General features: G+C 44.2%; 1 protein-coding gene across 1 annotated transcript in view; it reads left to right on the forward strand.

Annotated features, from left to right (window-relative positions):
- Positions 1 to 13,359, forward strand: part of GRIN2A (glutamate ionotropic receptor NMDA type subunit 2A) — a 368,609-nt gene that overhangs the window by 293,586 nt on the left and 61,664 nt on the right. The window contains exons 7-9 of the mRNA XM_022552282.2: positions 17 to 142; positions 4,003 to 4,232; positions 13,032 to 13,192. Coding sequence (XP_022407990.1) covers positions 17 to 142; positions 4,003 to 4,232; positions 13,032 to 13,192 — 517 coding nt within the window. The remainder of the gene's footprint in view (positions 1 to 16; positions 143 to 4,002; positions 4,233 to 13,031; positions 13,193 to 13,359) is intronic.

Below are 13,359 nucleotides of genomic sequence, written 5' to 3' on the forward strand. Positions count from 1 at the left end.
GCCTGTTTACCTGCAGAACCATTCAGCGCCTCCGTCTGGGTGATGATGTTTGTGATGCTGCTCATTGTATCCGCCATAGCTGTTTTCGTATTTGAATACTTCAGTCCTGTTGGATACAACAGAAACTTAGCCAAAGGGAAAGGTGAGACTAGCTTCATAAGCATGATTCAAAGTCAATGCTATGTAACTTACTTTCAATGAAGAGTTCAGATTTAGAACACATCATCCTATATTGCCTTGCTGTACCATTGTACAAATCACGCTGGGTCATTGATATTACTTGCAGTGCCATACAAGTATGGGTTATTCCCTTCTACTGAAAAGAAGGATAAAACTTAAAAATGAGACATTCTAATCTTGCTGTAATGTGGAGTCAGTAGTTAAGTGAAAAGCTACTGATATTTGCTGAGAAAGCATATTTGAAAAAGTTTTCTGGCAGTTGTTAAAATGTGCATCAAAACAAATGATAGAACTACTAGTGAGTCTCAACTTCAGTCTATGCAAAGAAAATGGTTTTATAGAATCTAGGCTAAGAACATTCTCCAAACTACCAAATCATGCTCACATTCGTTTGATGGTAAATATATAAATATATGATAAAATGGTGACTTTCCCCAAACACTTACATTTTCCTCTTGACAGTGCCTGACCTTAGTGCATTGTACTTGATAGAGTGGCAATCAGTAAGTAGAAAATTCAATTGGGATGCATTCATTGGCCATAACTTTTTTTTTTTTTTTTTGCGGTATGCGGGCCTCTCACTGCTGTGGCCTCTCCCGTTGCGGAGCACAGGCTCCGGACGCACAGGCTCAGCGGCCATGGCTCACAGGCCCAGCTGCTCCGCGGCATGTGGGATCCTCCCGGACCGGGGCACGAACCCTCGTCCCCTGCATCAGCAGGCGGACTCTCAACCACTGCGCCACCAGGGAAGCCCGGCCATAACTTTTTAAGAGGCTCCCACGCGAACCATATACATAAACACATTACACAATTTTGAGTGAATTTTTCTCAGTGCACAACACATTCTAAGTAGATGGTATCAGAAGGGTGCCAGGACGAAACCTCTTTCCTGAAAAATGACTTTAGATGATGGAAGACAGCAGATCTTCAAGGTACAGTTATTCAAAAACAAGGCACTCTAATTTGCCATATGTTCTTTTTGCTTGGAAGATTCAGTATTGGAAAGAGCCAGCAGGTCACAGGAATCTATTGGGAACTTAGTTTTACTGAAATCCTCCCGCTTCTTCTTAACCACTGAAGAGCGGTGGTTACCACGTAAACCACCTGCCGTCAACCAAACGTGGTTAAAATGCCACAAGTAATCATGTTGTGTTTAAGTGGGAGAGTTGCCAGCATTTCACTAAATGGGTAATGTAATTAGCTAGTAAGAAGCTTTCCAACAGAGTGGGTCCTGAGGCAATGTTCTATGGGTGATCATACTGCAGGAGAGTAGATATTTACGTTTGCAAAATCAGAGCTTGTGTTGTTTGTGAATTCGTGCGTTTATTTGATGAATATTTCCGGAGTACCTGGTACAGGAGCAGGGGTTTAACGTGGTAAATGGGATGGAGATTTCCTCATCCTTGGGCAACAGCGAATTTAGTTGTGGAGACAACACGTAAACATATAAGTGAATAATCACAGATTGTAATAAATCTCAAGAAGAAGGGAGAAAAACCAAAGTGAAGTGATGGGATATGGGCGCTTCTTAAGTATGATGGTCAAGCAGGGAAGGGCTTTAGGAAGAGATGACGCTTGAGTTGAGACCTGAAAGATGAGAAGGATTCAGTCCTATTTTTAAAAACTGAGGGAAAAGCATTCCATGCAGAGGGAACAGCAGATACAAAGGCCTTGCCATGGGATCAATCTTGATATGCTCAAGAAACAGAAAAGTTATGAGTAAGTGAGGTAGACAGTGGTATAAGATGAAGTCAGAGGGATAGGCTGTTGACTGTGGTAAGCATTTCAGATTTTCTTCAAAATACAATGGCAGGGAAGAGGCAGAATACAAACCTGTACGGTGTGGAAAGGTCACTTTCTATCTATCTATCTATGGGAGGGGTGGCAGCAGTGGAAGGAGGGAGACCAGTTAGGAAGGTGGTACAGTTTTCCAAGAGAAAGAACTGCAGTGCTTTGGACTTGGATGGAGAGAATGGAGATGGAAAGAAGTGGATACATTTGAAATGTATCTTGGAAGATAAAAAGCTATCCAAAGGCCACCATGTGCAATAATTTCTCCTTTGGCTGAAGCACACACGATTGTGCAGGAAGGAACCTAGCATGCAAACTCCTTCCATCACCTGGAGGCTTTTTGTTTTCTACTCATCCGCATGTAGAAACCCTCAGGAAATGACAGCTACTTATTTCCTTGCACAAAATAGCTTTCTGTTACATCTCATTGTCCTTTATGGGGAAAATTATATGACCCAGTAATAGTCTTCATGAATCAGGAATTCCCAAACGTCTTGGACAGCTCCCTGCAACTGCCCATTTCTGATTCCCAAATAGCTATCACTTCTGATCAACACGCATCCCTAATAAAATTAAGTAGTTCATGAAGTTTACTGGATTGACTCTACTTTTTACTAAGAATTGTCAGCCTCTTGGGAACAAGCCCAGAAGATCATAAAATTAGGCAAAGAAAAAGAGGAGAGCTTGAAACTGAGAATAATAGAATTAGTTGCCTTCTCTCTAATGTGTTGTATATGGATATTGTAAGTATTGCGATAGCCTGAATTTGGCCTCCCATGTGCGGAAAGCTTGCTTCCCAACTAGGCTCTCTGCCCAGAACTTCGTAACTTCCATCAATCTGGATTCACTGCTGCCACTTTATTTATTGCCCACTCTGTGTGCATCGCCAACTGAAGTCTAAGTAGATCATTTTTTCATATCTTCATTTACTTAAATGACATAAAAACCTTCTGTTAAAGGAAGACCCTTTTTCCCATGAAATGAGGGCATAAATTGATTTTTTTCCCCTTGCACAAAAACAGACTTGAAAGCTCTAACGTGTGTTTTACAGCCTGCATATTCCCCAGCCCAATAAATTTTGGCATATTGTTCTGCCTCTTTAGTTAAGTCTGTTGCAAGGAACACTTAAGAATCTTAAAAAAAAAAAAGCATTTTAAGAATACGCTGAGGGAGAAAAAGTGCTGTGATATCAGAGTTCATTTTCCATGACCCTGCAACCAAATGTCTTCCATCTGTGAAGTGTTAGAAGAATTAAGCTCTATTGTTCTGTTCCTTAATGTCTCCATTTGGAGAGTGTTTTAGTTTGGTTTAATTCCTACATTGTGCATATCTTACATCTGAGTTTGAACAGGAGCCATGGCTAGGAACAATCAGATTAGAATATCAAGCACCAGTCCCTCTGAATTGCATGGTTCTTATACGAAAGCACATCTGACGAATACTGAAGCAGCCCCCATGCACATGTTTTTGTAAGGCTCTGCTTCCCCAAATGGAAATCAAGTCCACATTTAAAACAGGTCATAACACTACTTCTAATTCAAACCCATGTTTTGCATAACCATTTTCTTCCTTCCTCCCTCCCTCCCTCCCTCCCTTCCTTCCTTCCTTCTTTTTTCCCTTTTTCTTTCTTTCTTTCTTTTTCTTTCTTTCTTTCTTTCTTCCTTTCTTTCTTTCTTTCTTTCTTTCTTTTTCTCTCTCTCCTTCCTTCTTTCTTTTTTTTTCTTTCTTTCTTTCTTCCTCTTTCTTTCTTCCTCCCTCCTTCCCTCCCTCTCTCTCTCTTCCTTTCTTTCTTTCTTTGTCTTTTTAGAAATGTGGCAAAAAGCCAAATATATAGAAATGTGGGAAGAATGCTAATTTTTAAAGAAAAAAGGACTCATTGTGGTTGTGGTTCTGGGGCAGTGATGGGACACACTATGATATAAGTCCGTCTTCTGGCAGCCTTCAGTGTTGCTGGAGCCACTGCATAGTATCAAACACTCACCAATGTGCATTTTGAGGAGGCACTGAGAATGTCCTTCCTGTCATTTGCAGCACCCCATGGGCCTTCTTTTACGATTGGAAAAGCTATATGGCTTCTTTGGGGCCTGGTGTTTAACAACTCCGTGCCCGTCCAGAATCCTAAAGGGACCACCAGCAAGATCATGGTGTCCGTGTGGGCCTTCTTTGCCGTCATATTCCTGGCCAGCTACACGGCTAATCTGGCTGCTTTCATGATCCAGGAGGAGTTTGTGGACCAAGTGACTGGCCTCAGTGACAAAAAGGTAAGGTCACTTTGCTTTCATCTCTGCCTGAGGGGTTGATCTTAAACGTTCTCCCCTCAGAGGAAGTAAATCAGACTCTCATCCAGACCCGTCAACTCTAAAGCACAAAGCCAGAGGATTTTTTTTTTCCTCTTAACTCAAATGGGCATATTTCTAAAAGTTTCAGGAACGGAAGCTTAAGCTTAGCTCCTAAGTCTTAAAGTGCCTAGATCTAATTTGGAAACGTAGTTTCCCCCGGTGGTCGTTTCTCACACTTACATGACTGTGTTGATGCCCCCTGAGGTCTGTGACTCATGTTACAGCTTAGGCTAGAGCTCATCTTGCCAAGGAGAGTATGATGTTGAGGGAGATCCATTCGCCTTGGATCAGGAGAAACTTGGGGTGAAGTGAGATGCTCTCGGCTGTAGGTACCTCCTAGTTTTGTGACTTTGTATGAGTCTCTTACGTGCTCCATGCCTTGGATTCTCTGACTTGAAAACAGAAGTCCTCTGTAAGCCCTACCCAGAGACAAAACTGACAGCTCCTTTTTACTATGTAGCCAATCAGCCCCATCAGCAGCACTCCTGACTCACCTGAAATTTCTTCAAGGGACGCAAAAGGAGCAGGGAGGTTTTTCATTTCCCACCGGTTCCTTTTACTCAGGCTCACCTTCAATCCTCCCTCCTGGGGCTGTGCTTCCCACATCAGGGAGACGGGAGCGTTAACACCTGCGCTCTCCATTCTCCACTGCCATGTAACGAAGTTCGCAGGGCGCGAGTAGCTATTCAGAAACCTACAGGGAGGAAGAGGTAAACTGGGTATATCTTCCTATTGAAATTTTAGTTTCAGGAAACAAACCCGGACTTGCTAAGCTCAGCAGCGTGGGGACTGCAGCACTGCAAAGATTTTCTGTCTTGTATGTGGGGATAATTTGTCTCTTTATAAAATCTCAGTATCATGTCTTATTGGCATGAGTCTACATATATCCTTTCAGCATTCATCAACAGACTGCTGAATAGAAAATCAGCCCATGAAAAGACTTAACAGCTTATCTGTGACTTACACGGTGGTTGAAAGAGGTACAGAGAGGCCTGTCATCAGAGAGAAGGTGAGGGATTGGAGTGAGTCACTATCACAAAAGCGCCACCAACCTTACGAGCAGTTGGCCTCTCTGATGGCTCCTCCTTGGAAATGCCACTTGAGTAAATGCCACTCTCTGCCTCATGGCGACAAAGCCCTGTATTATCTGGCACATCCCCCCATGTCCCCTCCCTCTTGCTTGCTGAGGCCCTCTCTCCGTTCCTTAGACACTCCAAGTGTATTTCCACCACAGTGCCCTTGCACTTGCCATGTCCTCTGCCTGGAATGTTCTTCCCCCTCTATTCTCATGGCCGGCTTCTCCTTGACTTTCAGGTTTTAGGGAAACTATCACCCCTTGGGAGAGTCTTCCTGGTCACCATGGTGAACTTGGCAGCCTGAGCTTGTGCTCCCATGAAACTTAAATTCCAGTAGGAAGAAATAAACGACACACAAGTAAACGCAATGGAGAAGAAAATTCCAGGCAGGAATAAGTGCTGTAAAACTGATGAGATTAAAATTGACTTGGGGGAAGGGGATGTCAGGGTTATCTGACACTTAGTAGATGCTCAGTGCACACTTGTTGATTGAACGGGAAATGCACTGTGTGTTGGATGCTGTGGGCACCCTGCCTGGGGCCTCGGATCCCTTTCTCAGTTCTGTGTGCCCAGCCTCACCTTTGCTGACAAAGGTTCATACCAGGGACCTTCAGAGGATGATTACCTTGGGGCACTGAAATGGTAAATGCCTGGATATTTTTATGTCCCCCAAATCTTGCAGTTGCCTGTAACCAATGGCTAACCAGGGTGAGAGTACAAAAGCCCAGCTGTTCTGTTGCTTCTAGGCAAACTCAGAGGTGCAGTTTACTCTCCAGAGCTCCCTGCAGGATCAGGCTGAGGCTGAGACTTTGCTCATAATCACACCCTTGGTTGGCTTCCTCACCTTCCCTAACCTTCTTCCCCCATGTCCTTCCTGGTTTCTCCTGGAGCCCTTCCCTAATAAATCATGCTCACCCAATTCCTTGGCTCACCTAAAGCACATGGCATCTGGGAGGCAGCAGAGAAAGCCCTACACTCAGAGTCAGGAAAGTTGGGTTCCTTTTCCTCTCTGCCGCATACTAGCTGTGTGATGCCTTTATTGTTGTGTAACCTTGCTGGGCCTCCTAGTTCCTCTCTGAACATTTGGGAATCATCGTTGTGGTAAGGATGGAAGGAGGCTGCACATGTGAATGTGCCCGGTTGCCTGTAACTGTTATGCGATTCCATCACGTCATGGGAGCAAATGTACAGTTCCTAGAATAAGTGACCAGAGATACGTTGGAAGCAGTGGGAACCCAAGTTTTGGATGAGAAGATTCTTCAAGAAAGGAGCTGGCAGCGTATTTTGCTTTTTGTTGCTATTTTCAATAGCAAGGGGGGAAAAAATCCCTTGCTACCTAGTTCTGGGTCTAATAACATGACTGCTTGCGGGAAAACTAATTAGAAACACTAATAATTAGACTGACCTTCTCTGATTTGGAAACATCTAGTAACAGATACCATATCCTCATGAGATACAGCTCAGTTTCCATGCTCAGAGTGTTAGCAGCAAGCAGATAGCTCTTTTAATTAAATGTTTGATACAATTAGATAAACAGCAAAATTCCTAGAGTAAATAAGCTAAATGCTCCCAGAAGATTAATGGCAAATATAACAAGAAAGTCTGCAAAATAAAAATCTATATTGAATCAATTTAATACTGTATACAAGTGTTCTTTTTTTCTTTCTTTCTTTTTATCATGAATACCCATGTAACAGCTCAGGTTTATAATACTTTTAAGCCATTTGCATACTTGCTGTGAAAGAAGCACCTTTGGAGCCCACGGTGTGCTCAGATGAGCTTGGGGTTAAATTATACGTAGGTGAATTCGTGGGTAGATGCTCCCCTAGGAATTATTAAAGAAGTTGGAATGTTGGTGGCGACCCTTTCCAAAATGTTGGGTGTTACTGTGGTTGGTGAAATCCATCCCTGGGAGGCAGACTAATGTAGTGGAAAAAGCAACACCATAGGGGTCAAATGGATCTGGATTCAAATCCTGACCTTGCCGTATAGTAGTTGTATGGCCTTCAGTGTGTCAGTATCCCCACAGCTTAATTTCCTGATAGAGGGGGTTTAATACCATTCTGGCAAGGTTGATATGAGGATTAGGAATAATCCTCACACCGTGCCTGGCACATGGTAGATAATCCTATTGTAAATGGTATTTCTTCCCTCAAGCCTCCTCCCACCCCCTCCACTACCTCTCCCCTCCCCTCTCCATCTCCCTCCGCTCCCTCCTCATGACCATCACTATTGCCTAATTCGAACCATTCCTCACTTCTGGGGTCTGAAATATTATTGCACTGAGTTGGCCTTTTGTGACAGCAATAGAGGAAATTCAGGGAATGTACCTTGTGGATGAGCCCATAAATGTGTTCTCGGGGAGTTGTGCTGGGTGAGCCTTGTCCACCATTCTTATTGGTTGAATGGAGGCCTCTGAGCCTCTCCTTCCTCTTAAGGACCACAGCAGTTTGATGCTACATCCAGAAGCATGTGGAGCTCACAAGTGGGAGAAGACCTTACTAGAAACAGGGGCTCTAGTACCAGACATTCCTTACTTATGTCCACAGAAGATAGATATTTTTAATAATTGTGTATTTTTTGGTTCATAAGAGAAATAAATAAATGTCCTGATTAATTGCCGCATTTTTCCTAGAAGTTTTACTTCCCAGACCTGTATCTCTACTCCGTCTATCATAATGCACTTCCTGTGACTTATTAGCTGGAATGACTCTCAGACCTGTTCACATACCAAATGGAAAAAAAGTGTAGAATACAATCCTCTGATCTTCTGTTCTCTACATTGGAGGGAAACTGGATCCTTTATTTGACTAAAGTCATGCTGGGTAACAACAGGTGATGAGGTGATGTTTATCAAGCATTAGGGGATGCCATTAAACACTCTAATTGCAAAAGCAGTCTTCAGTTTAAAGATGGAGAAACAGAGGCTCAGAGAGTTTAAGCAAATGCCCCAAATGTCTCAGTTCCAAAGTAGCAGATGAAAAGCCCAAGGCCAGGTGCAGCCAGCTAATATGAACCATGAGGGCGACCTTGGGAGAGAAGCTGTGAGGAGTTCTGCTGACACTGGGCTTCATGATTACGTTGCCCTGTGGTCTTGTTGATGGGGCAGACCTCTGCACCACCCCTTCCTGCACTGGAGCCCACATTCGTTTCTTCCTGCTTGCACATGGAACTCTCTGGGAGAAAGTTGCATCAGAAATCATTCCCCTAAGAAACACAGAGTGTGCCCTCCACGCTAGGCCCTGGGATTCCGGCGATGAGTCATCCTTGCCCCTAACTATTTTTCACACTGTAGGTCATGACTCTTTAGGGAGTCATGAAATTAATTTAAGAGTTGTGACCATTAAAATAGTAGATCACCATGGATTACATCAGAATATATCCTAAGAAGAAAGTGTGTCTTTACAGGGTGGAGATGGAAGATGTATTGTGAGTCATGCTTTAAAAAGTTTGACAGCCTTTAGTTGAGCGGGAAAGGTTCCTAGGTCTGGGTGCCAGGCTGAATTTAGTGTGGGTGAGGGTACAGTCAAGGCCAGAAAGGTGTGGAAATTCATCACCGAGGCTGAATTGCTGTCTCTATCGCTGTGCAAACCAAACGCAGGGAAGGAAGGGAATCTAAAAGAGCTGCGTGTCTCCTCTGCTACAGATGGTGAGTGAAGGGGAAGGCAGTTAGGCAAACAGGCCATCAGATGTCTCGGGAGATTGGGAGCGGCTGCAACAATGACTAGATTTATGAGCAGTGCTGCTGCCTCTGTGCCCCTGAGCAGACAGCTGCTGTGCAAACAGGACTGGGCTGGTGCCTCCCCCTTTTAGGTGGTGAGTTGAGGCACTGCTTGCCTGAGTGAGTGCAAAGAGCATTTTCTGTTCACAAACACACACTTGTACGTACACACATGCTCCCAACACAAGGTGCCCAGCAGGAGGATCTCATTGGGACAATGCATGGCCACTTCCCCCAAATCCAGTTATGGCTGCTTATTAGGCAGCAGCATGCTTAATTTAAGGGGAGCAATCTTCAACTGGAAAGTTTAATTAACAGTGAAAAGAAGTGTGTGTCTAGAAAGAAGAATAGTGTTTTTGATTAGCCTGACTCTTGGGTAAACTTGGACGCTTCCTCCGGCACTTCTCAGTTCCGTGGAAGACATGCTGATGTGGAAATCTGAGAGACCTCTGGATCCCAGCCCTGGTTCTGCCAGAGATTTGCTGGTTGTCCTTCCCTCTCTGGGTCTCAAGGTCCTCACCTCTAAAAGAGGAGAGGTCGCTAGTAATGGTCTCGGAGGAATGATAGAGTTCAGACCTTAGGTTTGAAATCTGGGGTGCTGTTTACAAGGAGCGTAATCTTAAGTAGGTCATAGAACCTCTCTGAGCCTCAGTTTCTTCATCTGTAAAATGGAGCCTCAAAGATTAGCTACCGGGCAGGGTTGTTGTGAGTATTAAATGAGCCAGTGTTTGTAAAGTTTTCAGCACATTGCTGGCCCCCAGCAAATCCTCAAAACATGTTAGTCATTATAATCATCACTTTCTAGTTCCAGAATTCCATATTTCATAGAAAAATGAGGCCCAGGTTACTTTTTTTGCCCACGATGATGGCAGAAATGATGAGTAAGAGTAGTTTTATTTTTGAGTGCTTACTCTGTTGCAGGCACTATTCTAATTACTTGACAAAAGTTGTAGTTTTAGATCTTCCCATTGACCCCACAAGGGAAGTACTCATGTGTTTCCCACTCTGCAGATGGAAAATAAGTGGAGGCAGTGGGAAGTAAGGTGGCTTCTCTAAGGCCCCACGGTCTGTAAGGGATAGAACCTGACTTTGGAACCTGTGAGGCTGAGCTCACACTTGTAACCATTGCCTTGTGCTGCCTCTAGATTTTAACTGTATTTCTGGGACTTAGACCTAGTTCTCTGGACTCCCAATCTGGTTAGGTTGCCCCAAACACTGAAGGTGTGAACAGATGGGGAGCAAAGAAACTTTTCTCTACCCTTCTAGATAGTTCTGCCTGGTCTAAGAATTAAATTGACATGAGGCAGGTTAACAGGAGAAAATCTAACTTAATTTCATACATACGGGAACCCCACATATATGAGAGGTTCAGAGACAGAAAGGTAAAATGAGGTAGATGTGCCATCCTGAGCTAAGGAATAGGCTAGGGGCCTGGGGCTTCAGAGGGGAGGAGGGTAATTTACAGGATGATGAGAAGAGCAGACGTTCAGTAATTAAATGTTTGCCTGTCATAGGTCATAAAATGTTATTTCTGGTAATAACTCTTATTATGGGCAAGGCCCCCAATTTAAATTCTTTAACAGAGCAGGGAAAGTCCCTCTTGAGCCCACAGGGTCTCAATTGCCTTCAGCTAAAAATAAATCATGTGCCAAAGTGGCACATCTTGGGGGAGGGATAAATTAGGAGTTTGGGATTAGCAGATACAAACTACTATATATAAAATAGATAAACAACAAGTCCTATTGTGTAGCACAGGGGATTATATTCAATATCTTCTAATAAACTATAATGGAAAAGAATATAAATATATATTCTTATTTATATATATCCATATATATATATATATATATGAATCACTTTGCTGTATACCAGAAACTAACACAACCTTATAAATCAACTATACTCCAATAAAAATTTTTTTAAAAAAGAATAGAAAAATTTGGGCTTCCCTGGTGGCGCAGTGGTTGGGAGTCCTCCTGCCGACGCAGGGGACACGGGTTCGGGCCCCGGTACGGGAAGATCCCGCGTGCCGCGGAGCGGCTGGGCCCATGAGACGTGGCCGCTGAGCCTGCGTCCGGAGCCTATGCTCCACGGCGGGGGTGGGGGGTCCATGAGGGCGCCCACAGCGGTGAGAGGCCCACGTACCACAAAAAAAAAAAAGAACGGGCCCAGCCGCTCCGCGGCATGTGGGATCTTCCCAGACCAGGGCACAAACCCGTGTCCCCTGCGTCGGCAAGCGGACTCTCAACCACTGCGCCACCAGGGAAGCCCCTTCAATGGTGAAGTTTACCAAACAGTTTTAAAGAAGAATTAACACCAATCCTTCTCAAACTCTTTAGAAAAATAGAGGAGGAACACTACCTAACTCATTCTCTGAGGCCAGAATTTCCTTGATACCAAACTAGACAAAGGAATCACAAGAAAAAAAATGATAGACCAGTATCTTTTTAAAATATTGATGCAAAAATCCTCACCAAAATACCAGCAAACCAAATCAAGCAGCAGCATATAAAAAGAAAAATATGCCATGACCAAGTGAGATTTATCCCAAGAATGCATGGGTGATGAAACGTATGAAAATAAGTCAATGCAGTACACAACGTTCATAGAATGAAAAAGCAACCACATGATCCAAGTGGCACATCCTGGGGAGGCCTGTTCTGACCCCCTTCACAGACAACATCAGCCAATCAGGGAAACCCAGTAGAGCATGGACAGTGAGCCTTTATGGAGGCTCAAGAGGCCATACCAGACATGGGCATCACCGGGAAGCTAATGGTTAGTATGGACTTCAGCTCAAGAAACGTTCATGGAACCTGCCATTATGCCTGGGATGTGTTAGGACCCCAATAAGTATTGCATGCATGCGTGAGCAAATGAATGAATGATGGCTGGAGGGTGAGTGAATGACATAGAGTCTTTGTACGGGAAGAAAAATGATTGTCCCTCTACCCTTCCGGGTTCTTGGTGGAGACCCCCATCCTCCATAATAAATGACAGATTTAACAGGAGAAAAACATGTATACCATCTGTATATATGGGAGATACCCAAGAAAACTGAGTAACTCCCCGAAATAGCCCAAACCACCAGCTTAGGTACTGTCTTCAGCTGAAGACAAAAGAAAGATGTAGGGTAATGGGAGGCGTGATGGGGGGTGGGGGGAGAAGGAAAGGCCAGTTCTGGGAGGAGACCAGGAAGAGCACAGTAAGTAAGGGCATGGTAGTGATGCAGATTTAAGTTGCTGCCTTTTCCATGGATAAGAGTTTTAGAGATTTAGTCATCCTCTTCCAGATACAGAGAGGAAGACACCCTCACGAATATAAGATTTTGCCTCTTCCAAAAGAGTTAACTTCTACTCAGTTTTCAGAGTTTCTCCTGTGTCTGCTGCTTCTTAAAAAATAACCAGCCCCCAGATAATCCGTATGCCAAAGAGGCATATTTCAGGAGTGGCAAATTCTGCTCCCCTTTGTCATTTTCTGGGTGAGGTGAAAGAAATTGTAAATGGGGTCCAGAGAAGGGAGTGATTGGTGAGGATCTCAGAAAATTTCCTGATAAGGCAGATGAATGAACTGAAGTCATACATTAATTCCAGCTTAATCAGCATTTCCTGAGCACTGCCTGTGAGCCTAGGACTAGGCTGGTCTCTATAATGGAGACGAAAAATTCCATCCAACAGATACCTATTGCACACCCAGCCAGCCCCTGTGCTGGGCACTGAGGAACAGTAAGGAAGAAGACAGACACTGTTTCTGACTTCCTGGAGCTCCCAGACCAGTGGAAGGTGTGATTAAGTAGAAAGGAAGCACAAAAATGAGTGGGTGTTTACTGTCCTGTGCTAGCGTGTGCATATGTGTAACACCTGAGGCAAGACAGAATGATGGCTGATTCTTCCTCCTCCTCCTCCTTTCTCTGTCTCTCTTCAGTTTCAGAGACCTCACGACTATTCCCCTCCCTTTCGATTTGGCACGGTGCCCAATGGCAGTACGGAGAGAAACATTCGGAACAACTACCCCTACATGCATCAGTACATGACCAAATTTAATCAGAAGGGAGTAGAGGACGCCTTGGTCAGCTTGAAAACAGGGTAAGGATGACGGTTTCTTTTGCTCTGCAGGCCTGCCCATCCACACACCTTACAGAAAATGACTCTGCACGCCTTGCCTTTGTGCTTGTCTGCCCCCACTGTTGTATGTTCTCGAGAGCCGAGCTGGAAGTCAAGAAGGCCCCCAGTTGAGGGCTGCTTTTGCTAAT

The sequence above is a fragment of the Delphinapterus leucas genome, chromosome 15, assembly GCF_059928025.1.
Source record: "Delphinapterus leucas isolate spDelLeu-1000000601 "Yukka" chromosome 15, BTC_Dleu_Yukka2, whole genome shotgun sequence".
In the NCBI taxonomy this organism is placed as follows: domain Eukaryota; kingdom Metazoa; phylum Chordata; class Mammalia; order Artiodactyla; family Monodontidae; genus Delphinapterus; species Delphinapterus leucas.